This window comes from Typopeltis vanoorti, chromosome 7 (assembly GCF_054136105.1).
Source record: "Typopeltis vanoorti isolate ZY-2024b chromosome 7, IOZ_Tvanoo_1.0, whole genome shotgun sequence".
Lineage (NCBI taxonomy): Eukaryota > Metazoa > Arthropoda > Arachnida > Uropygi > Thelyphonidae > Typopeltis > Typopeltis vanoorti.
This window is the reverse complement of record NC_143555.1, coordinates 126,703,614-126,730,516: the sequence shown is the minus strand read 5'-3', so window position 1 is coordinate 126,730,516 and position 26,903 is coordinate 126,703,614. Positions and strand designations below refer to the sequence as shown.

Here is a 26,903-nt window from a genome sequence, read left to right as displayed (position 1 = left end):
TACTTTACAGCATCCTCTACTGCATCATTTCTTAATTCTGCTATTTGTAATTCTATCCATTTTTTTTACAAGTGGGGTCCCACAGGGCTCAGTACTAGGACCTATATTGTTTAAACTTTATATCAATGACATTGTCAGTGGATTGCAGGGGGATATTCAGTTGTTTGCAGATGATGCGAAGCTGGGAAGGATTATTAGTAATAGTGCAGATGTGGTAGCCCTGCAAGAGGATTTAAATAAGCTAGATAGATGGGCAAATGAATGGGGATTTCAGTTTAATGCAGCAAAATGTAAGGTCTTGAGGTTTGGGAAACATCGGTGGGATGCTGCATACTCTATGGGAGGAGTTATACTGCAGGAAGTTGGGGAGACAAGAGATCTGGGGTTGATGATTGATAGAAACCTGAAGTTTAGGGGACATATTGCAAAGGTGGTGAAGGTAACACAGAGGATTGCTGCTATTATGAGAAGGACACTGACCTGCAGAGATAAGAGGGTTATCATTCCATTGTATAAGTCTCTGATCAGACCACACTTGGACTATTGTTCTCAGATTTTGTCCCCAGGATTTGAAGGGGATAAATTAACTGTGGAAAGGATACAAAGACGGATGACAAAGATGGTTTCAGGACTGTACAGGGATAGTTATGAGGATCGGCTGAGAGAATGTGGACTGCAGAGTTTGGTGGATAGAAGAAGGAGAGGTGATATGATTGAGACTTTTAAACTGTTGAGAGGTGGTTATAGGGTTGACACTGGGGAGTTCTTTCGCTTGGTTGAACAGCGGGAAGGAGTGATGACAAGAGGCCATCCCTGGAAGTTATAAAAGGAAACTGTGAGGAAGAGGGTAAGGAGTGGTTTCTTTGTGTGGAGGGTGGTTGAGCCGTGGAATGCATTGCCTGATGGAGTGGTGGGAGCGAGAATGGTCAGTGAGTTTAAAGAGTGGTATGATAGACTTTGTGTTTCTCGGGGGGGGGGCCTCCCCTCGATGAGTCTTGACAGACTTTATGTCTTAGGAAGGACCTCCCTCGTTGAGTCTTTTGACTCCTTGGAGGCCTGAATAATAATAATAATAATAATCATCCAAAAATTTTGTGATTCATTTTAAAGCCCATAATAAACTGACTGGCCTATAGTTATTGATATTATTTCTGCTGCACCCTTTTTATAATAATAAGATAATCATTGATTTATGCCATTGCTGTGGAATTTTTTTTCTGTAATTAAAATATCATCGAACATATTTAGCATGATTGTCATGATTTGTGGTGTGGTCTCCACCCTGTATAAATTTGGTAAAGAATTTATATTTGTTTCTCTGCCTTTGTATAGATTCCTATATCACTGCATATTTTCATTATTTTTTGTGTACTTCTTCCAGCTTATTTTTCCGTTTTGGAATCCATTTTTTCAATCTGTGTAATCCTTCTTTTAACCTTTTCAGTGATTTTTTTTTTTGTTATATTTTGTATTTTTCTTATGTTATATTTTCTAGTCATTTGTGATTTTTAACTAATTGAGTCTATATAAATCTTTCCATGAAGGAAAGGATATAAAACTTTCCTATAAATTTTTCTATACATAGATGTTTTGCTTATATATTGCCTGCCTTGCTAATCACATTTCTCTTTATATTAGCTTCTGCTTAATGATGCTAGTCATTTGCTTACTTGCTTGATTAATCCTTTTTATCCTGTATGCATTCTGATACTGCTTTTCTCACTCTCCCTCCCTTTAGCCATTTTCCATGCACTACTTACATCCTTCCCTTTCTGGTTTCTTTTTTGCATTGGCATTGCTTTGAGCTTGTTACATAATTGTACATTATCATGCAGAGCTTGAGTGAGAAGAAGATTATTATTATTATTATTTGTGACACCTCCAAGGAGCCCGAAGACTAACCCCGAATGAACACCTACTATACAACTGTCTCCACCACTACACCAGACGTCTATTACCAATCATCTCCATCAATGCCATCTACCGCCCACCATGTAAATTTCATGTGTTCTGAAGGGCCGATTTGTCTGTATGCGGGATGAAAAACCCGAGTTTCCGGGAGAAAAAACCCTGCTACCTCTGTATGAGACCGGCTAACTCTGGCTAGCAGAAGAAAGACTGGTGGTAAGTGAGCAGCCGTTATTTTATATCAACACATAAACAAGTGGCTGCAAAACCTATAGCACAACAGTGCCATGTGTGGACAATTAGATAAGAACAAAGAAAGAAAGACCACATTGATTTTTCCATTCTGTTTAATACTGGTGTTTGGAAGTTGCAGTCCTTAGAGAAAAAGACTTGCCAGTATTAAACTTTCTGTTATCTTGTTTCAGTCTGTTTAATACTGGCGTTTGGAATCTTTTTTATCCTGTATGTTGGTTTGCTGTTTGAATCTGGACAAGTTGACCATCAGTATGGGCTTGAGGGAAAGTGGCAGAGTGGTAGTAGCCAATTCATTAGAACAGCGTAAGGCAGAAAGAGAAATCTGTAAAAAAGAGACTGGAGTGAATTTGATTTGGGATTTATATTTTTTTAGAAGTTTAACAGTCCAGAAAAAAGCAGAAAACAACACCTAGTTTTTTGGAATCATAGGAGATGTGTTGTGCTTATGCCAGGAGATGGTAAAGGTGTATTGTCAGCCCAAGAAAGATGATGTGGTTATTTTCTAAAGTGAAGGAAAGTGAAGCAAGGACTTTCTTGTGTGAAATAAGACAGGACTATACTTCAATTGAAGTTGAAGAAGCTCTCCTCACTCCACTGAAATATGGCATGAAGACCAGTGTTTAAGACATTTGTTTCTGAAGACATTGTAATTTAAGATAATTGAGCACCACAAGGCTTGTCAAATGAAAAAACTTTCTCCCATTCATAAATGATCTTCTCTCACTAGCCTGAAATGTCATCCATAGTTTTACTGGTGATGGTACATTTCATTCCAAACTATGGATGACATTTCAGGTTAGTGAGAGAAGATCATTTATGAATGGGAGAAAGTGTGCAAGCAAAAAGTACAGAGACCTTAGTTTCTGTATATTGGTGGCAAAATCTGAAGAAAGAAGCCATCCTACCATGATACATGGTGAACAATTAGAGAAGAAATTGGCAATCTAATTGCAAAAGGTCAATGCTAAACTATAAGATGATAATTAATTAAGAAGGCTCTTGTACCAGACTCAGTCAAACATTCTGGAAATGTTGAGAGCAACCAATTGAGTTTCTCCAAACATATCCATATCTTGAGTCTATCAATAGGTAATATTAGTGAGTAGATTTGCTGTGAACTGAGAGAGAGATATTATTATTATTATTATTATTATTATTATTATTATTATTATTATTATACAGGCATCTCCATGGAGTCTGAAGACCCATCAGACCCATCATTGTGGGAGGCCCAATCTATCCACACATTCTATCATACCTCTCCTTGAACCCATTAACAGACAAAGCACTCACAACTGACTCTGGCAATCCATTCCACTCATTCACAACTCTCCAAGCATAAAATCTAGTCCTCACATCCCTGCCACACACCTTTATTCAACTTCCAGGGATGATTCCTTGTTCTAGTCCCTCTAGCCATGTGCTGAAACATTTGCCCTGCATTTATCCTATAAAACCCTTTAAGCAACTTACATGTTTCTATCATATCCCCTTTTTTTCTATTATCAACCAATTTCTGCAATCCACACACCCTCATAGGAAAGATTCCACAGGCCACTCACCATCTTGGTCACTCACCTATGAATCCTCTCTACTGCTTCCTCATCCCCAAGAAACCCATGGGACCAGACTTGAGGAAACTAATCCAGATGTGGGCATATCAAGGCCTTATAAAGAGGAATGACAACTTCCTTATCTCTACTTGTTAATGTGTTCTTCAATATCCAAGTAATCTTATGGGCTATCTTAACAATATTTCCTCTAAACTTTAACTCTCTCTCTACCACCACCCCTAAATCTCTAGCTTCATCTTTTTCCTGGACTACAGTGCCATCAATGTGATACAGGGCTTGTAATCTCTTTATTTTATTCTAAAATGCATAACTTTACATTTCTCGACTTAATTAATAACTCAAATTAATAACTGACACTCATTAACTTTTGTCCATACTGACAGTCTATTTAAATCATCCAGCAAGCTCCCCACATTGTCTTGATTAACTATTACTCTACCTAATTTTGCGTCATCAGCAAACAACTGAATATTTCCTTTGAGGTTATTTCCTATATCATTTATGTAAAAATTAAACAGCAATGGTCCCAACACTGAACCTTGTGGCACACCACTAGTCACTTGTTTTCACCTCAGTTCTGCTCTCCATATACCACTTTTTAATATCTGTCCAGCAGCCATCCTCTTAACCAGTGTAATTTGTTGTAATTAAAGCAATATCATCTGCATAGCACAAGTTATTTATTAATTGACTATTTATGATTACTCTTTCCTTTCTTCCTTCTGAGGCCTTGAGAAATAAAACTTCTGAGTAGATATTAAAAAGAAGTGGAGATAGTACATATCCTTCTCTCACTCCTCTTTCAATGTCAGAGGCAGCGAGTGACCAAGATGGTGAGTAGCCTGTGGAATGTGCCCTACGAGGATAGATTGAAGATGTGTAGATTGCAGAAGTAGGTTGATAGGAGAAAAAGAGGGTGATATGATAGAAACATTTAAATTGCATTTAAGAGTTTTATAGGATAGATTATTATTATTATTATTATTGTTATTGTTATTCGTGACACCTCCAAGGAATCCAAAGACTCATCGCGGGAGGATACCTACAACTGTCTCAACCAGTACACCGAACCTCTACTACAAATCATCTCCATCAACGCCATCTACTGCTCGCCACTACCACAACTAGTATTTTTTGTCTGTAAATTGCGTGTGTTCTGAAGGGCCAATTTGTCTGTATGCGGGATGAAAAACCCGACTTTCCGGGAGAAAAAACCCTGCTACCTCCATATGAGATCGGCTAATTCACCTTGGATTGAAATCGTCCAGATAAAGATTCCTCCCGTCGCGACAAGAATCGAACTTAGGCCTAGGGGAAATTCTTAGATGCAGGGGAAATTCAGCATTTAGCTAGAGGGTGCAGAACAAGGGTCTCCCACGATGAGTCTTCGGACTCCATGGAGGTGCCCGTATAATAATATAATAATAATAATTTTGATATTGCTTGTCATGATGTTTTAGGGCAGATGCAGTCTCACCCCAGTAGAGGTTTTTAATGATTCTAACATCCTTATAATCTAAGCCTAGTTGTTCTAAGATGTTAATGTGAGCTTATCAAAAGTCTTTTCAAAATCAATAAAACAAATATAAAGGTGAGTTTGTTGTTCTCTGCACCTTTGCTAAGATACATGAGCTGTAAAGTACTTCTCTTGTTCCTTGGCCATTTCTGAAACCAAACTGAGTTTCACTAATGAGATCATCACAATTTTGGTATATTATTATTATTATAATTCAGGCCTCCATGGAGTCAAAAGACTCATTGTGGAAGGTCCTTCCTAGAAAATACAAAGTCTATCATATCACTCCTTGAACTCATTGACCGTTCATGCTCTCACCAGATTTAGAGCATGGGGAAATCAGGAAATGCATTCCACCACCTCCATGCAAAGAAACCACTCCTCATCCTCTTGCTCACAGCTTCCTTTCATATTGATGAGTTTGATAGTTGTTGGAAGTTTTTCCATTTGATTATACTATAAATTAAAGACACTAAGAAATTATATACTTAGTTTAATCCTTTATCCAAGTGTAGGCAAACAAGTTTGCACCTGAACTATTTGGACTGGGGCAACACGTATATAGAAACTTATAACTTCACTTCACTTGCCCTGGTAGTACACAATTCAAAGCACATATCCATATGGGCATATAATGCTATGCATCATGGGAGGGGTCGCTACCCAGACTGGCTTCCTTGTTTAAGTGCAGGGTTACATCTCCAAAAACTTGTGCGATCACTCAGATCACCCAACAACGAGCGACATGAGTGATCATTTATCTCAGCAATGGCTCACCCCACCTCCAAGCAAAGCCATAATCTCAGCAGTGGCCCCACTCAGAGCCACTTATATCTTAGGGAAAGCACTGCCCCTTCTGTGCAAAAGCACATCCGTGAGAGCCAGACCCGTAAACAGCAATAGCCGAGCCTCAGTTAAAACTTCATTGGCTACTTGCCATATGTTAAGGTAAAGCCATCTCTAAAAATTCGGATGCCACTCAATGGTGGCCTTCCACCCACCACCACCACCGAGCAGAACTGCTCATATTCCGAAGAAAAGCATTCACCGACAAAGCCCCTCACCGGGCCGTGCCGGAGAACACTTTCCCCAGAGACTCAAATTGCTCCCTTAAGACAAAAAACCTTAAGAGAGCGAACTCATAATAGCCCCATAATAAGTATATAATTTCTTGGTATCTTTAATTTATAGTATAAACAAGTGGGGAAAAACTTCCAACAACTATCATTAATCCAGAGTATTTTAATAAGTTGTGCACCTTTTGGCAACTCATTATGAAAATATGACTTCTGCATTACTTCAGCCTTGGTATCACCTCAGAGTCTGGCTCTCACTGATGAGATCTTGGCGTTCCACAAGATAAGTACTTTGGTTTTCTTTAGTTCATTTTTCACTTTGATTTTATTTTACTGGTGCTAGTGGTGGTTTCACCCCATTAGCACTGGTCTTTATTAAAATAAATATTATAATTGCATGTAGTGCAGTTAATATCTGCATTACGGGATTACTTAGCGGTATCATGGCCGCCATTTTATAGTGGCTCAAATAAAGCATTTGCTGGTGGTATAGAATTATTTCTGTTTCACAGGATTATTTTATTTTCAGTCTTATGACCGAAAGTTTGTTTTTCTTATAATAAAATGCATAGATTAGTCTTTTTCCCACTTGAGATAATGGTACCAATTCCTCCAAGGGTGAGAAACTCTAGGAATTGAAATTCCCGGATGTGAAGAAGCGAGACGGGTAACTAAGGTTTTAAAAAAGATAGTCGGTGCAAACAAGATTTATTTCTTTATCCCTTATGGCAGAGGGAAATATTTAATTGTAGTTAAAGATGTGGAAATGAGGGATAAACTATTACAGGGTTTTACTTTCAAAGACAGCACAGTTATTCCTGTAATGGTCAAGAGCCAGGTAAAAACAGTAAAAATCGAAAGATTTCCGATAGAATACATAGAGAACAGTAATGAAATTCTTATACAGACATTTTCAAAATGGGATAAGATTGGTAAGATATGAAAGCTTTTATCAAGTGAAGATCCAAATAGGTTTTCTGGTGATGTTACTTACCTTCATAATGGATATGAAGATGCCCGTACCAAATTTTGTCAACATCGGTACAACCTGAGTTATGGAAAACTATCCTGTAGTACAACAGCAATGTGTGTGTTGTGGTTCATGCGATTGCTTGGGTGGTAACTTCCCCAAATGTAAATGTTTCAACTGATCTGAGATCGGACATATCACTAATCAGTGCCTCAAACCCTGCCAGAAATGTGAAAGTTCTGAACATCTCGTTAACACCTGTCTTTTTAGAACTTTCGCGGAAAGAGTGGGAGCACCGGTAGCCAATTAGAACACCATATATATCAAAGAGGCATAATGAAGAGTTTCTGGATCTTCAGTCTAGTAAAGATGGCACTTTTAAACAAACTACACTTGGCAAAATCACAAAAAGTGCACAACCAAATCAGTTAGAAATTAGCCCAAAATTCCAGATCTGTGGGAGCAACTTTCCCAGTCAAATACTGAACAGGTACAAAATGAAATGCAAAAACATGCAACTGTTCTACAAGGAGAAACTGGAATAGAAACAGAAAAGGAAGTAAGACAACTGAAAGAACTTAATATGTAGACAAGATCATCAAAAAGAAAAGATGAATTAATAAACAAAATTGAAGACGAGCAAAAAAATGTAAAAAAAGGAACTACATCTAAAAAAAAGTAATAAAAAATGTAAAGATGGAGAAGACTGTGAATCATCAAATGAAAACTCTTCAGTCTCAGAAGAGTTCATGGATTATGAAGAAACAACTCATGCTAATAAAGAGAAAGCAAGAGATACAATTAAAGAAAATATAATAAAGTTTACTGATTCAAAGTTTTCTCAGTACAGTTATCACCTACATGAAAAGAAAATAACAAGAATGGTAGGCATGAAATTGAAATAATGGAAAGCAACTGTAAAAAATTGGAAAACAGTTTACAAGAAGCAGGTTACACAATTGCTCCTTCACAGATTGAAGACCTCATCGGGTTCATCCAAAATTTAGAAGTTAAAGCCTTACCAGTGACGCTTCAGTAATCATAACATCTCCTTTCTGCATTGCCTCATTAAATTTACGAGGATTCCACAGGCAAATTAAACAAGAAACTATATGGAAACTTATGCTACGGCATAATATAAGGTTTTTGTTTGTTAAAGAAAGATATTTTTGCAGATATATAGATATAAAAAGTTTAACAGATAAATATCCAGTTTTCTCTTATTGGAGCTTTGGAAGATTTAACAAGGCTGGAGTAGGAGTTCTTATTCTTGCTCCCCCCCCCCATCCTTGGATCATTTTGTAATATCCAAAAGGATGCAGAAGGGACAATCTTGACTATAGATTGGAAATACTGTAGATATGTAATAAGGTTTATAAATATTTATGCTCCATCCAATGGAACAGTTAGACGAAAATTCTTCCAGGAATTGGAGCTATATTTATATGGTGCCCAAATAGCAGCTAGAGATTGGAATTGTATTGAAAACCATAAGAGGGCATTCCAGGAGTGGAAAAGTGGGATATGCATAGTTAAAAACATGCCTCGACAATGTTCAGCTAGTAGACATATGGAGAATTCGCAATCCTAATCTCCAGGCATACACATCAAGTGAATCAAGGTATTGGTACTCATATTGATCGAATTTTTATCTCTTCTTCACTTATAAATAGGATAATTCAGATAAAACATCTTGACATCAACATGTCAGATCATAATCCAGTTCTACTTAAGTCCAACCATATGGGAAAAAGTAGAGATCTCTTCTGGAACATGGAGACTTCCACCAAATTTTCCATTAATGTTACCTGGAATTGGGATATGTGGTTAAAATTCAAAGAAGCAGTAAAGTAGAATATGATGGAATGGGGAAAGGAACAAGTTTTCTTCAAAAGGAAAAAGTTGAAAGACTTGTATAAAGAGAGAAACTGGTTTGTAACAAACCAACACAATGGTATAGAATGTAGCAACATCATTAGAAACATTAACATAGAGATAGAACTGGAAAGGCAGAAACAAGTAGAAGAAAGAAATTTTAAGATAAGAATACAGCAGCACTTAGCAGATAGCCCTTCAGCTGCATTCTTCAATAGACAGTTCACAAAATTTTGCAAAGAAAGGACTATCACTCAAATCTGCGTTGATGGAGAAGACATGTCCACAACTCACGACATCCTTGATTCCTTTCAAAAACCCTACAAAAATCTGTTTGAAGACAATGGTATTATTGTTGGAAATTATAACTCTTGGAACATTAATGGCTTTCCTGGTCATATCCAAAGAATACCAAACAAGAAAATCACCAGGACCTGATGGCCTAAGGATAGAACTTTATTGCAAGGCCTGAAATTTTATTCTTCCAATTCTAGTTACACTATTTAATTATTTTCTCTCATCAGGACCAAGTGATTTTGTAGCAAGCCATACTGTTCTCGTTCCTAAACCTAATAGAGATCACACCTTAATCAGCAGCTGGAGACCTATTTCTCTATCTAATATTAACTGCAAGATATTTTTCTGCATTATCGATAATAGGCTTAAAGTGGGAATGAGATACATAATTAAAAGCACACAGGTGTATGGAGTACCAAGTCAAGCAGTAGAATTTAATCTATTTCTGCTACGTGATCTAATCCGCTTAGTTAACACGAAAAAGCAGTCGGCATTCAAGCAGTCAAGCATTTGATAATGTCCGGCATCCTCCAGCAAATTGGTGTAGGTAAAAAATTGCCATCTGTTATCAAAGGGGCCATGCCAATTAAACCACCCACTTCCTAGTTAATGGGTTCCTGTCAGACCTGGTAAAAATTCGAAAAGAAGTTAAGCAAGGTCGCCCTCTCAGTCCACTGCTCTTTGCATTGGTTCTTGAACCTTGAAAGGTTCAAGAACCCATTTCATTTGATTGGTTCGCCAGTGTAAAATCTTAAACAAAAGGAATTTTGTAATAAAATATCTTTAATTCAGATTTTACAAGTATGCTAAGTCCCACTAAAAATACTTGTGTATTAATAGAAAAACTTGATGTTAATTAACTTGGAAATAATAATTTTTTGAAGTTATTGAATATTGTGAAATCAAAAAGCTTGTATAAGAACAAAGGAAATTATATATGAGGTAAATTGTGTCTAATTATACCTCTAGTCAACTAAAATTCCACACAGATTAAGTCATGACCTGAGGCCACTCCAAACGTGAAGGTTGACATTACACGGGGTTGACATTACATCTGAGTGCACCGATCGATTAGGGTGATGGATGCAGAACATCAAGGGTCCCAGGGGATTACTACGTAAGAAAAGACGAAGGTCATCGGAACCAAATAAATAGCAGTGTGCTATGTCGAGATGGGGCCTTTTTCTTGGAGTTCGAGTCAATCCGGTGTGCAGTTCCCGTTTGTGGGTCAGCGTGAAGTTACGAGGTCACATGGAGTTCTGACGGGAGAGTTTGGACTCATGACGATATCAAAGTCACCGTAAGCCGAGGAGTTCTGCGGAAAGTACAATGTTCGGTAATGGCAACTGAACTTCACTAGAATCGTGGGTGATGATTCGTTATCTCAATTGGAGACCTTCATTCAAGAGACAAAGGTCAGGAGAACGATGCAGCTAAAGCAAGTCGTATTAGGAGGAACCAGATGCCAAATGTCCAAGCTGTATGAACTAATTTGTTCCTACTGATAACAAGAAAGAAGTCTCGCAATTTTCGAAAGGGATGTCCTAGTGCAGTGACGAGGTCTAATGGGACTAAGAAGAGATAATCGCTCGAATCAACCTGAGAGGACCAGACTTCGTGAAAAGTAAGAGCTTTCCATTATTTAGTCAAAACCTAACTTAGATTGTGACGGTGGTTTGAATTGATGAAATTGATTTCAAGTTAATGTTGCAGGAACTTTAGGCCTTGAGCTAATTTTCTGAATTAATTAATTCTATTTAAGAAAAAGCATAGCTCAACTTATTGGGAAACTGCTTGAATTTATTAATGTAGAAATTCCTTTTTTATTTTATTAAGGGGGGGGGGTAAAATTCTAGACACGTGGTCCTAAATAGAAATGTTCATATGGTTGTGGGATATGATTGGATAACTTTAGAGAGTTGTTGGTTAGAGCTTACTTACAAAAATGAAGTGAATTTAATATCTGTCAATTGTGTATCTTTACTTAGTGATGAATAAACTATTTTATTGTCAAAATAACTTGCCTGATCTCTAAGTCCAATGCACTACTAATAAAATTGAACCTATGTGTCTTGAAGTATATATTGCCACGACTGCAGAGTAAGAATTATATACAGGTAATTTGGTATATAGATTAGTTGGAGAGAGAGGAGTTGTGTCATACAGTACTATGGATATGGCCATAGTACTGCGATACAGTACTGCCATAGTACTGTATCGCAGTACTATGGCCATTATGGAAGTTCTATCCATGCCACTAGGTATCCAATCTTGAACCTTGCGAATGTCATTCATCTTCATCCTCAAGATCAGTAATGGTGTACACTGCTGCCCACAACCATGGAAGTTGATTTGCCGTATCTGGCTATTCTCACTTAGTTTTGCTTGTGGGTTGACAGGATATGGCTACTACCTTGTTGGTAGCTTCAAGGAGCCATAAGTGAGAGCTGTATGTTCAGTGAGAACGAATCCTCCTGTATCATCCTAAGATGCAACCATCCAAAAAAGGTGCTATCCCTCTCCAACACCCCCATATGCAGTTATACATTGCTTTTATCAGATACTGCCTTATGAATTTCCATGCACTGATATCATCATTTCTGCACAGCTCATATATCCAACATATTGATGCTTATTGACTACAGCCTCCCATAATCACCCACCTTATACTTCCACATATATCCATTTTTGGCAGTAACCTCTTCTTGTTTCACTACTTCCCAAACAAGTACCTTATGATCACTCCCATCAACTGGTGACAGTGTCAGTAACTCAATAACAACTACATCTTGTAAAATTATCACCAAATCCAAAGCACTAAAGTCTCTGGTTGCTTCAGTCACATGCTGTTTAAGATATTTATCCCTCAGAAATTCAACAAACTCACTCTCTTTGTTTCCATGTACTATCTCCTCCTTTCATTCTATATTCCTGTAATTAAAGTCTCCCATCCAGATCATCTTTTTTCATGCCGAACCAATGTGCCTAAACATTTCACAATCAGTATTCCCTACATACTAGCCTGTTACTTTCTGTGTCACACCACACAGATTCAAAATCTGTGCATATATTATCAATTTCCCCACTTTGTGGATGGCGTTAGCAGACTTGATCTGTCTAACTATAGGCCAGTTTGTGTTTCAACAGTAGTTGTTAAGATCTTGGAGAAATTAGTGAGGGACCTCGTAGCATTGGGCAGATGAGGGTAATGTTATCTGTGAGAGTCAACATGTATTGGTTAAGGGATGCTCTTGCTTGAGTAATATGATTGCCTTTTATAATAAAATGGCGAGAGCAGTTGATGAGGGAAAGGGATATACTGCCATTTTTTTTTTTGATTTTGCAAAGGCATTTAACATAAGCTGATATTTAAGTTGCAGCACATGGGTTTAGATGTCGGGTTAGTGAACTTGATTCAGGATTGGCTGTCTGATAGCTATCAGAGAGTTGTGTATCGTATGGGTATCAAGGAGGCAGAAGGTTACAAGTGGGGTCCCACAGGGCTAAGTACTGGGACCTGTATTGTTTAACCTTGGTATCAATGACATTGTCAATGGACTGCACAGGGATATTCAGTTGTTTGCAGATGATGTGAAGCTGGGAAGAGTTATTAGTAATAGTGCAGATGCGGCAGTCCTGCAAGAGGCTAGACAAATAAACTAGACAGATGGGAATATGAATGGGTGTATCGGAATAATGCAGCAAAATGTAAAGTCTTGAAGTTTGGAATACACCGAAGCTGCATACTCAATTGGAGAAGTGTACTGGAGGAAGTAGGGGAAACAAAAGATCTGTGGGGCGATGATTGATAGAAACCTGAAATTCAGGGAACTTATTGCAAAGGTGGTGACAGTAACTCAGAGGATTGCTGCAATACTGAGAAGGACGCTGACCTGCAAAGATAAAAGAGCTATCGTTCCATTGTATAAGACCCTGATCAGACCACACTTGGACTATTGTTCTCAAATTTGGTCCCCAAGATTTGAAGGGGAAGGATTTGAACACAGAGACAGTTTGAAACCAACAAAGATGGTTTCAGGACTCTACAATGTTAGTTATGAGGATCGGCAGAGGGAATGTGGACTGCAGAGTTTGGTAGATAGAAGGAGAGGTGATATGATTGAGACTTTTAAACTGTTGAGAGGTAATTACAGTGTTGACACTGAGGAGTTCTTTCACTTGGTGGGAAGGAGCGATGACAAGGGGCCATCCCTGGAAGCTGCATGGAGGGTGGTTGAACCATGGAATGCATTGCCTGATAGTTTGGGTGATAGCAAGAACAGTTGAGGAGTAGTACGATAGATTTTGTGTTTCCTAGGAAGGACCTCCCACAATGAGTCTTTTGCCTCCATGGAGGCCTGAATAATAATAATTTAACAGCACTCCTCCCTCCTATTTTCACCTTCCTATCCTTCTGGAAAATTGTATATCCTTCCATTTCTATTTCTGACATCACATTCTCCTCTGACAACCAAATTTCACTTATACCAATTATCTTTGGCCATACCGACTCAATCAATGCAACAAACTCAGTTCTCTTATTTTGAATGTTCCTTACATTTGTATACAAACAAAACAATTGTGTTTTTGAGGCCATTCTACAAGCACCAACATTCTCCATTCTAGTTGATATACCCCCCGCTCTCTCTCTCTCTCTTCACTCTCACCACTCCCATTTCCCTGATCCCGACTCTTATTGCTATTCATACCTGTCTCATCCTCACCTTTTTGCATTCTATCCCTCTTCACTACTACCCTTAGATCATTATATATATATATATATATATATTTATTTATTCATTTATTTAATCCATGCACTTTATATATATATTTATGTGTAGCCCATCCATGAAAGGTTTTCAGACTTACATTAGCATTGTGGATGGGTTAAGGATTAGTTATCACAAGAACTAAAGATTATTATTATTACGTGATACTTCCAAGGAATCCAAAGACTCATTAAATTCAGAGCACCTCTACAACTCTCCACCTCCACCACTCAATCCACCAACTACAGTGAACCATATCATCTACACCAACACCATCTACTGCCCACCACCACCACTACTAGTATTTTACGGACAATCACAAATATCCATGCCCACAGCGGGATTTTGGTTGGAGAGCTGATATGCTATCCAGGCTGGCAATAATTGGGCCCTACTTGAAGAGGGTGATGTAACCATGACCTTGAATAGCAAATGCTTCATCAATAATGTGTTGGTTCCATTCACCCAGGTTTTGCATAGAATGTGTCATGCAAAAAATATTCCATTTCGTGCACAGGTATTCCAACAGGATGGAGCAACCTGTCACACATCACATGGTACTAGAATCTGATTATCAGAACCCTTCCTTGGGGGGCTCATTTTGAGGTCCACAGAATTCCCATAATTTCACATTCTCCTGATCTTACATCACTTGATGCCTTCGTTTGGGATATTATTATTATTACGGACAACTCCAAGGAGTCCTTAGACTCATCGAGGGAGGCCCTAAACATCATATCAAGAACAAACATTCACACAGTATCTATCATACTTTGGTTTGAACTTATTCACAGTCATGGCACCCACAACAGACTCTGGCAGCTTATTCCACTCATTTACCACTCTCCAAGTGGTAAATGAGTGGAATAAGAATAAAAAACCTAGCTCTAACACCCTTGCCCAGTTTCCATGGATGGCCCCTAGTCCTCTTACCACCAGTCCTGTTCTCAAAAATATCCTCTGAATTAATCTTATAGAAACCCTTCAGCAATTTCTCTCAATCATTTCACCCCTTTTCCGCCTATCAACCAATTTCTGCAACCCACAAATCTTCAACCTGTTCTATGTTAACTATACTATATGTTGAAAGAATGGGTATTCCACCATGGCATACCTTCAAACTTTGATGGACTAAGGGATAAAATTACAGCAGATGTCCCAACCCTTGTTCTCCAAGATGATAGAGAACCTTTGCATGCACTATGAAACCTGTCTTGAAAGACTAGGTGCCCATTTCGAGCATATAATCTACCATCATTAATGCTTTAATTGACCAATTCCGCTGACAGCTGTGGATGTAGATATCATCATGTGTAAACATATATTTCTTTGCTCCATAACATATATTATTTATTATTATTATTATCATCCCAATATCCCATGGGGTCAACACTTATCTAGGAGGTCCTTTTGTCATACACACAGTTCATCATACTGTGCCTTAAACACACTCAAATTCTCTGCAGACACCACACTATCAGGCAAGCATTCTAATCATTCACAACTCTGCATGCAAAAACCTGCTTCTCACTCTTCCCCCTGCTTCCAGGGATGTCCTCTGGTTCTCCCAACGTTTGCTGTTAAACCTCTCCAACATTGATCCTATAACAACCCCTTACTAACTTGTTGGTCTCTATCATATCACCCCTCTTCCTGCTATCTACTAGACTTTGTAAATTGCATCTTTCTTCTCAACCTTTTCTCATATTCAATATTCCAGAGATCAGAAATCTTTGTTTCCCAAATTTTTAACCTTACATTTTGCAACATTGAACTCGCATCCCCATTTCCATGACCATTCACTCAATTTATTCAAGTCTTCTTGTAAGGCCACAGCATCTTCTTTACTCTTCATAGTTTGTCCCAACTTTGCATCATCTGCAAACAACTGAATATCCCCATCCAAATGTTCACCAATATATCACTAACACACAGGTGAAATAACAATGGCCCTAAAACAGACCCCCTGAGGCACACCACTAGTGACTTTCCTCTTCCTGGATATTGCTCCACCATACACAACTTGCTGATACCTATTAGATAATAAATAATAATAATAATAATAATATTCAGTCTGCGATCCAGTTCACTAACCCAATATCCAGTCCCATCTGCTCTAGTTTGACTATCAACTTATCATGTGGTAATCTATCAAAAGCCTTTGCGAAATCTGAGTATACTACTGTGTATCCCTCTCCTCTTTTCAAGGAAGCTGTCACCTTATTGTAATAAGTAGATTACTAAAACATAACCTCTCCTCAGAAAATCCATGCTGTCCATCAAAAGTAATTCCATTTTTTCCAACCCATTTCTGAATCCTAGTTCTCACCACCAGCTTATCCAACAATTGGTTATTGGATTGTGATTCGCACAGTGTTAACATTTTTACTTTTGTCTTTTTTCTTTTCATTATTTATTATATTATTTTTCTTAAATTGCACAATACATTATTTTTTTCTTAAATGTGGAAATCACATTTAAGAAAATTTGGTATGGAAGGTAATTTAAAGGTTTTTATTCAAATTTTGGATATGTTTACAATCAATTATAAGAAATAAAATAAGAATGATATACACTGAAGTATTTTATCTTATTTTTTTATCCCATATGAAATATAGATCATGTATCAGCCTGTAATATGTATCAAGCATCTTGGTCTGATTACATTATCATGCTGCGGAACTGACAGTGCCTTTAACCTGGCTTTTCAATGAAAGTCTGGCTGCGGAAAAGGTGCCCAGGGAATGGAAGGAAGGTAAGATAGTGCCATTGCATAAGGGTGGTAACAGACTGGAAGTGTCTAATTATAGACCAGTCTGTGTGTCATCAGTAGTTGTTAAGATCTTGGAAAAAGTAGTGAGGGACCATATACAGCACTGGGCAGATGAGGATAATGTTATCTGTGAGAGTCAACTTGATTGCAAGGGGATATTCAGTTGTTTGTGGATGATGCGAAGATGGGAAGGATTATTAGTAATAGTGCAGATGTAGTAGCCCTGCAAGAGGACTTGAATAAGCTAGATAGACGGGCAAATGAATGGGGGTATCAGTTTAATGCAGCAAAATGTAAGGTCTTGAGGTTTGGGAAACATCGATGGGATGCTGCATACTCTATGGGAGGAGTTATACTGGAGGAAGTTGGGGAGACAAGAGATCTGGGGTTGATGATTGATAGAAACCTGAAGTTTAGGGGACATATTTTTTAAAAGAGGTAAACCGTGAGTAGACATATCGGTACACAATAAATAACTGAAAAAACTCACGTAGAAAGATTATTTATTAGTATAATTTTTGCCTGTGTGTCACAGGCATCCTCAGTACATTAAGCTCAAAATTAAACACTAACTGACAATTCCAAAAAGCTCCACCTAAGTAGCTGGTGTAAGATAACTAAAAAGGTCAATAACTTTCCTAAAAAAAAAAAAAAAAAAAAAAAAAAAAAAAAAAAAAAAAAAAAATTAATACAATAAAAAGTTAGAAAAGATTAGCTGATTTGTAAAGTACTATCTCCCATAAAGGGGACAGACGTAAGCCGTCGGATCTGTTTAAGTTAGGAGAATGAAGTAGAGTTTCACGTTTCTTTATAAAGGCATTCCATGAGAAACTGACTTTTGTGAAGAACTCTTGTCTTTCTCCAATGAACTCTGTGTCTAGTGAAGATGGCATGTTCAGAAAGTCCAGGCTTTTCAGGTTTAAAGTATTCAATATAAGATTGGTGTTCTTCTAGCCGAATACAAGCAGATCTTCCCGTTTGTCCGAAATAAGATAATCCACAAGAGCATGGAATCTGGTAGACACCTGGATGATTAAGATGTGGAAGCTTGTCCTTAGGAGAAGTGAGAAAGGTGGAGATTTTTCTAAACGGTCGAAAGGCAACAAAAATATTCAGTGGTTTTAAAACTTTTGCTATACGTTCACTGATGCCTTGTACATAAGGGATAGTAATGCGTGTTATTTCCTCTGTGTTTGAAGAGGAAGACATATTAAAACTACTCAAAGTTCTTTCAATTAAGCAATTCTTATAACCATTAGATAGAAAGAAAGAAGTTATTTTGGACAAACAGGAAGATCTGCCTCTATTCGGCTAGAAGAACACCAATCTTATATTGAATACTTTAAACCTGAAAAGTCTGGACTTTCTGAACATGCCATCTTCACTAGACACAGAGTTCATTGGAGAAAGACAAGAGTTCTTCACAAAAGTCAGTTTCTCATGGAACGCCTTTATAAAGAAACATGTGAAACTCTACTTCATTCTCCTAACTTAAACAGATCTGATGGCTTACGTCTGTCCCCTTTATGGGAGATAGTACTTTACAAATAATCTTTCCTAACTTTTTATTGTATTAATTTTTTTTTTTTAGGAAAGTTATTGACCTTTTTAGTTATCTTACACCAGCTACTTAGGTGACGCTTTTTGGAATTGTCAGTTAGTGTTTAATTTTGAGCTTAATGTACTGAGGATGCCTGTGACACACAGGCGAAAATTATACTAATAAATAATCTTTCTACATGAGTTTTTTCCGTTATTTATTGTGTACCGATAGGGGACATATTGCAAAGGTGGTGCAGGTAACACAGAGGATTGCTGCAATTATGAGAAGGACACTGACCTGCAGAGATAAGAGGGTTATCATTCCGTTGTATAAGTCTCTGATCAGACCACACTTGGATTATTGTTCTCAGATTTGGTCCCCAGGATTTGAAGGGGATAAATTAACTGTGGAAAAGATACAAAGACGGATGACAAAGATGGTCTCGGGACTGTACAATGATAGTTATGAGAATCAGCTGAGGGAATGTGGACTGCAGAGTTTGGCAGATAGAAGAAGGAGAGATGATATGATTGAGACTTTTAAACTGTTGAGAGGTGGTTACAGGGTTGACACTGGGGAGTTCTTTCACTTGGTTGAACAGCGGGAAGGAGTGATAACAAGAAGCCATCCCTGGAAGTTACGAAAGGAAACTGTGAGCAAGAGGGTGAGGAGTGGTTTCTTTGCATGGAGGGTGGTTGAGCCATGGAATGCATTGCCTGATAGAGTGGTGAGGGCAAGAACGGTCAATGAGTTTAAGGAGTGGTATGATAGACTTTGTGTTTCTTAGGGGGAACCTTCCCTCGATGAGTCTTGACAGACTTTATGTTCTTAGGAAGGACCTCTCATGATGAGTCTTTTGACTCCATGGAGGCCTGAATAATAATAATAATAATAAGATGGAATGAAAGAAATGAAGGATTGGATGGATACCCAGCATATTAAAATGTTTGTAATTCCGACCTAGCTTATCGGCGAGCTTCCCAAAATATGAAAATATTCTAGGTTTATTCTCTAGAGTTGGGTTCTCATAATTAACCAGCCCTTACACCATCTGCAGTACTAAAATAAGTTATAAGTTTTTAGTTGTTTGTGGATAGGATTGACATGAAATAAAACATATAGAAGCCTGACAAAAGCTTTTAAATATGTATAAAAATCCATACCTTTAAATCAAGAGGAAAGTAAACAGTTCTTGAGAACCCAACTCTGCTGTCTGTTGCTGTTTGTAATGTATCCCGTAGTATTCAGACAGTAATACATGTAGAAACAACTCGTGGCAAATATGACTCAAGCTCTGACTTTAATTCATGTTAGTGCCAACAATTTTTTGTTACTGAGGTGGAGGTGTTTCATTTCGATTTGTTAGTTATATGCCTCTTCAGTCCACATGCTAAAGATGCAGAAATCACAGTATGGTACAGCTGCAATGTGAATGGACGTGAATGAGTCAGTGAACGGATTGTGTAGGAGGAATGTGGAGGTTTTGGATGTGTGTATGTGGAGTGAGTTGGATGGAAGGATTTATATATATATACTTGCATTTCAATGGATTTAGAGTCAGAGGTGTTGATAAAGTATAACAGAATTCAGAGTCATGGAAACTAGAATGTTTAGAAGAGGGGAATGCAGGTGAATGTGAATCCAGGCAACCTAGAGGGTAGAAAGTGGGACAATGATCACATGATACACTAATTGCAGAAAAGTTATAGGTATTAAAGGGACTTGGTTGATCAAGGATGTCATAGGAATAGAATGCAGGAGGATAGTATCTTCAGTGAGGACAGAAGAAACAGGATGAAGTGGGGGGAAAGGATTTGCTAATGATAGCAGAAAAATTGAAGCCAAAAAGAGTACAAGTAAATCTGGAGACAGAGATGCAAAGGGCAGTTCATTTGAGGCTGTCTGGGATGAGATAGAGACCAACAGGATAAAATATATAATTGGTTGCTGCTTTAATATGGGGGGGGGATAAGGGAGAATGTAGATCACATGCATTATCACCTGAATTCTATCCTAGTAAGTGGGAGAGTGATCACAACATATTTGATAATGGGTTTCATCCACCCTTAATTCTTCATATAAAAAATCCACTCCTTGCACCCCTCTTTACCACACTCTTACACAACTACAAGGGAATGGCCTCTGGTTCTTCCCCTCTCATCTTCTGCTCATTTTGTAATCCCTCTGCATTAAAATAAATCAGCTAATGTCTTTTTTATTCCCTATAGGGAATACACAAGGCCATTTTAGACCTAACTTTTGGAGACTTGGGGGGGGGTTCCACTTGCTGTATTAATCAGATATTATCTCCCTATTAACTTAAATGTCTGTATAATATCACTTCTTTTCCACCTATCCACCAAGCTCTGTAATTTATCAACTTCTCTCCATAGCGAACATTCCAGATTCTAGATATTGCCTTTGTTGCTCATCTCTGGACTGTCTCCAATGTTTCTGCATCACACTGACAACCAGGTGACGAAATCTGAGTATAGTCTGACCAGTATACATGTGTTGAGGCTTAAGTGCTGTGAAGAATTCGTGTTAGAGGTTTAATGGAATATTAACAGCACTGAGAAAGGATTAAAACTAATTTTAATACTTCCAATATTTCGTCTACATCACAGAGACATCTTTGGGGAATATTAATTCCTGAGTTGATTCCTGAGTGCATTTGCACTCAGGAATCAACCTAATTTAAACAAATATGGTTGCATTAAACTTCCCAAAATTTGGGAAACTTTAATTATCAGAGATCCCTCTTTACATCCCAGGCCACCTGCAAATGCCCATAGAGGGTGCACCACCTAGATAGGACTTTGTATTGTATTTGTGTGTGTGTTGTTACAAAAAGTTTTTGTAATCCCCGAAGATGTCTCTGTGATGGAGATGAAATATTGGAAGTATTAAAATTAGTTTTGATCCTTTCTCAGTGCAGTTAAAATATTCCATTAAACCTCTAACATGAATGAGTTTGACCAGTGCTTTATACATTGGTACAACTACCTCCTTACCAGTACATGTCTGTGTTTTCCTTATAATAGCAGAAATGTAATGAGCAGTCTTTGCAGCAGTTGCAGTGTTTTCCTCTAAACTTCATTCTACTGTCAATCATGACTACCATATCCTGAATCTCATCCACTTCTTGAAGCACATTAATATCAATAGTACACAGCCTTATATCACTTCACTCCAAAATGAAACACCTTATACCTATGAATATTAAAACTACAACCCCACTCTTCTGTACAAGCTAAAAGTCTTTAAATCTTCTTGAAGGGAATTAACATCAACAGTGCTCTTTATAATTCTTCCCAACTTTGCATCATCAGCAAACATCTGAATCCCCACTCAATCCATATGAAATATCATTAATAGATAAAATAAACTAAACAGCAGGGGGAACTGAACAATAGCACCTTGGGCATGCCACTGGTTACCCTCCTTTTTTGAGAATTGCTCCAACATACACATCATGGTATCATTTAGAGAACCAATATGCTATCTATTCCCACCCTCTTCAGCTTGTACACTTGGAATTTAATTTTGCAAAGTCCAAGAATATCACTGTATATGACTCTTCCTTATCTAACATCCTCATTACCTTATCATAAAATGCAAGAAGATTGATAAAACCAGATCTAACCTCCTTATTATACGCTTAAACTGGCTTTAAAAGGTTTAAAGCCACTTCAGTTATTTGGGTGGGATTATCTAACTTGCTGCCCACCTGTGGTACCTGTATTATACGAAAGTAAAACATTTCATGAATGGAATGGTGATTAAAAAGTGTTCCAAAGTTTGTGCAGTGATACTCAAATTGCCTAGCAATTGGAACATGACAAGATAAAAATTAAAATTCCCATATCACAAACATCCTGATCATGTCAGCAGTCATTTGTGACCTGTGTAGCTCTTTCATTATCTATCTCCAGCATACTGAAGCAATCTAGATACTTGCAGTTTACTTCATTATTATTATATAGCATCTCCATGGAGTCTAGAGATACATTGTGGAAGACTCAAACTAACTATAATACACGCTAAACTTATCGTACCTCTCCTTAAACGTATTTACTATCAGGGAACTCCATTCTAGCAATCCATTCCACTCATTCACCAGTCTCCGTGCAAAAAATCTGGTCTGCACCCCCCCCCCTACTAACCACGCTCTTACACAACTTCCACAGATGGGCCCCTACTTACTTCGTTGACTATTTCTCATATATTGAAAATTTTCCTTTGCATCAGTTTAATAAATCTCCTTCAATATCTTAAAAGTTTCTTTATCAACTCCCCTCTTTTCTGCCTATCAACTAAACTTTGTAACCTGCAAATCCTCAACCTGTCATCATAGGGAGTATTCTACAGACCTGTCACCAGTTTAATCACTCATCTCTGAAAATCTTCTCTACCACCTCCTGGTCCCCCCCCCCCCCCTAGAAACCTAGGTGACCAAATCGGTGCACAGTAGTCAAGATGCAGCCGAATCATAGCTTTATAAAGAGAGATGATAACTCCTTATCTTTACTTAGAGTATTTTTCAACATCCAAGTAATCCTTTCAGCTATTTTACAAACATTTGCAATATACCCTCTGAACTTCACTTTCTGTCCACCATTCTTTTCAAGATCCTAGCCTCATCAGTTTCCTGCAATCAAGTATGATCAACATGATACACCATATGTGACAATTCTGTACTCATTTGAGAACATTTTCTCCAGTCTCTTTAGAACAAACCAAGTTTTCGTCATCTGTTTTTAGTGAAGTTTATTAAGAGCTTAACAATTGTGGTCAAAAGTAAAAAGAATTTTAGATGTTCATTGAATTCTTTGAAGAATTCTAACATTGGTATATAGTGATGAAATTAACAAATTCATAACTTCTGTTGCAGTACAAGGAATGAGCAACAAATAACTTGTCAGTTTATTCACTGCATATTCATGTTATTGTATCACTGTTCAGCTTTTCATTGCTTTTGTATCTATCTAAACTGCATTGCTTAAATATATATCTTAATATTTTTACATTTCTCTTTTCATAGGTTTTCAAGATGTATGTGAACCTTGATGAATTCAAAAAAACTGTTCTCAGCCAACTTCAGTATCTTGACCAAGAACTTTCCAATGTGCTCATATCCACTCCATCATTGATGAAAGCTTTTGAAGACAGACTACCAGAATGGAAGAAAGTCAGAAACATTGCAATTGAGGATACGACCAATCTGGCAGATGACCTTGACTGTCATCACTCTAATGTAAATATTGCCAAATGGATATCAGCAGGGATAACAACAGTCTGTTCTATTGGATTGGGATTGAGTTCATGTTCTGCATTAGCTGTCAGAGCTAGTACAAGTGTTGTTCGAAGTATGCAGGCAGGAGCAGGTTATGGGAGTGCAATGTTCATAGGAGCTAGTCTCACAGAATTTGGAATCACTGTGAGTGTGCAAAAGAAAGTGCGAGCTATTTTGGAAGAGGATGATAAGGAATGGAAGAAACTGTGGGAAGGATTTGAAGCTCTTTATCAGCGCTCAAATAAAGTGAACAGTTTGATTAATAAAATCTTCGATGATTCCTTTTGGAGTATGCTTAAATCGCTTCTTAATATCTGTTTTGAAGCCTGCATTGTGGTGGGAGGTGCTTATGAAGCTTATGACTGGCTTCGTAAAGTACAAGATTTTGGCGATTTCAAGCTGTATGCAAGCATTCTCATAAGCAATTTGCCTTTTCTTATTAAATTAGGTAAAGAAAAGCAGAAACATGCAGATGCTTCCACGAGGCATAATTTTGAGTTAGTTTTGGATATTTTGACATATCTCTTAACTTTTGCATCTGGAATTCCTTATCTTGGAAAAGTTATAATAGCTCTTCCATTATTTTTGCCATACTTTCAAATGTTTGACAATACTCCACTTTGTGCTTTTGACAGAATTGCACGTCTCTTCAGGGATATGACTCTTCAGAAGTCTCCACAGTCAGATCCCATCAGATGTGTGGCTGTTGTTCTGGAAATTGAACGAGACATGGTGAATACAGCATTTGAATCTGCAAGGGAAGAATTAAATCGGTAGAAGATGAGGCACAACAGAAACTGAACAAAAAGTTTCTGCTGCACAGAGCAGCAGAAACTGAAATGAAGATCTTAACACTTGAAACAATTATTTAACAGACTAATATTATAATATAGCACTATACTACACTACTTTGAATTTTAATAAATGTAATTTTAAGTAATAATATTGATTCCATATGATGCACGTATACTATAGAAGGAAGTAGGATTGCTCCAGAATTCTGATAAATTTAATACTACTTGTAGAGTATTAGCATTTATGAAAATCTTTTATCTAAATATTTAGTTATTTATAAGTTACAGTTATTATATTTGTGGAATTGTAAATAGCAGACAAGAAAATAGTTTTATAAAAGTTGGCAAAAAAGAGAAAACTTCAGACTTATGGAATCGGCGATACCTTTATTGTGAAAATAAATTTACATAAATTTATTTTCACAATAACAAAGAGAAACACACAGAATTCCCTACTCATATAATTAAAGAAATCATTGAATAAAATAATTAACGTTCTTCAGGAAAGATTAATTATGTGACTATAAGGATTCAAACAAATATCTTGTGTGTGTGTGTGTTGGTGAAGAAGAAAATAATGAAAGTACTGAGCTAATAATAATATAATTAGCAGCTGTGCAAAACAATTTGCATATTTAATATGAGGGTGTAATATTGTATAATTAATATTATTAAAAATTACAGTATATCATATGGTACCTGGGCATGGCTGATCCATTAGCTGACTAATATATGTATATGTGGAATGTTACTCATAATTGTAGATACGTTTTTCTCTCTCTGCGGATAGAGTATTAAAGGAAATGGCTCAGATAACTGGAACATGTACAGTGTATGATAGCAAAAAGCAAGACAGGATATTTAGTGGGATGTTGCTATTGGCTAAAGAATGTAGAGGATATGGGTGGTAAATGTTTAGTGAACTCATCTTAATAACTTTGAAGCAGATAATTATTATGGGCAGTGGCACACCCAGATAGGGGGCCAAGGGGCCCTCTTCCCCCCCCCAAAAAAAAAAGAAAAAGTAAAAACAACACTAGAAAATTTTCCTAATTACAATTCATTTTTTTATTTATGTTGTGTCATGTCTTCTATTTCTATACTACTTATGAATTAGGGGTCACATAAGGTGAGAGAACCCTATAGCAATGTTTCTCAACTTGTGGTCCGCGACGATGGGGCAGGTGGTCCACAGGCTTAAATTAACCAAATAAATCTATATATTTTAATTATCCAAACAAAAATTAAAATTGAATAAATAAAAATTATTAAAATAAAATGAAAAAAAAAATAGCAGCAGAATGTTCATGGAATGACCATTCTGCCACTTTTAATTTGTAGTGGCAGAATGACAGTAATAAAAGAGCGATGAAGTGAAAAACAATATGGTTTTATTGCTTCCACCTTCCCTTGCTGTTTTGTCAGATTTGAAGTGAACATGTATTGTCCACATGACCACATTTCAACCAATTGCTTGTTGTTTATTGATTTTTATTGTTGAAGGTTTTCCTCCTTCAACCAAGGCTCAATATATCTTCAGAAGTGCTAAGTAATACTTAGACAAAATGTGTTGTGAGTTAACTCCAGTATTTATATATTTTTCGGAAATCGCGCGAAAAGCAAGCACGTTTACAAATTTTAACACTTTCGGTTGAATTTTATTGCTGCCGAGCGAACTCACACAATCTAATTAATAACATGTTAAAGATACCAAGCAATTTTAAACCTGGTTTTACTCCATTTCCCAAGTAAGCAAACAGACTAAAAGTCAAGTTTGCGCCTGCAATTGATGCAAGTCTAACTGATCCCACAGGTAGTGCAGGAACAGGGCAACTCGTGGCAAAGGTGGAACAAGATCCGATCACTAATCTTAATATTTACCTTTAATGCCAAAACACATCTCCAAGAAGGGGATGTATGATGTTTTGTATTAAAGGTAATATTAAGATTAGTGATCGGGGCTTGTTCCACCTTTGCCACGAGTTGCCCTGTTCCTGCACTACCTGTGGGATCAGTTAGACTTGCATCAATTGCAGGCGCAAACTTGACTTTTAGTCTGTTTGCTTACTTGGGAAATGGAGTAAAACCAGGTTTAAAATTGCTTGGTATCTTTAACATATTTATACCCAAGGTAAAAATACTTTCTACTAATTAATAACAATAGTTTTTATAGTTAGATACTATGTTTGCTGGTGCAACATATGGTTTTGCTTGAGTCTATATATACAGCATAGTTTCTGTATGAGGGGACGTGATT

The 26,903-nt window shown here is 37.3% G+C and overlaps 1 protein-coding gene and 1 long non-coding RNA gene across 7 annotated transcripts in view; one reads left to right on the top strand and one right to left on the bottom strand.

The window, feature by feature from the left end:
- Nucleotides 1–25,352, top strand: part of LOC150105045 (uncharacterized) — a 114,868-nt gene extending 89,516 nt beyond the window's left edge. For 4 of the 6 annotated variants that reach the window (XM_090395468.1, XM_090395469.1, XM_090395467.1 and 1 more), the window contains exon 3: nt 23,601–23,765. In XM_090395468.1, the coding sequence (XP_090251594.1) occupies nt 23,601–23,626 (26 nt within the window). In that variant the 3' untranslated portion in view covers nt 23,627–23,765. Of the gene's footprint in view, nt 1–16,935; nt 16,996–23,600 lie in introns of those variants that run through there. The other 2 variants (XM_090395471.1, XM_090395472.1) reach the window with 2 other exon arrangements.
- Nucleotides 1–25,421, bottom strand: part of LOC150105044 (uncharacterized) — a 133,361-nt gene extending 107,940 nt beyond the window's left edge. Inside the window, exon 1 of the long non-coding RNA XR_016548563.1 lies at nt 25,346–25,421. This is a non-coding gene — a long non-coding RNA (uncharacterized LOC150105044). The remainder of the gene's footprint in view (nt 1–25,345) is intronic.
- Between the last annotated feature and the right edge of the window lie 1,482 nt (nt 25,422–26,903).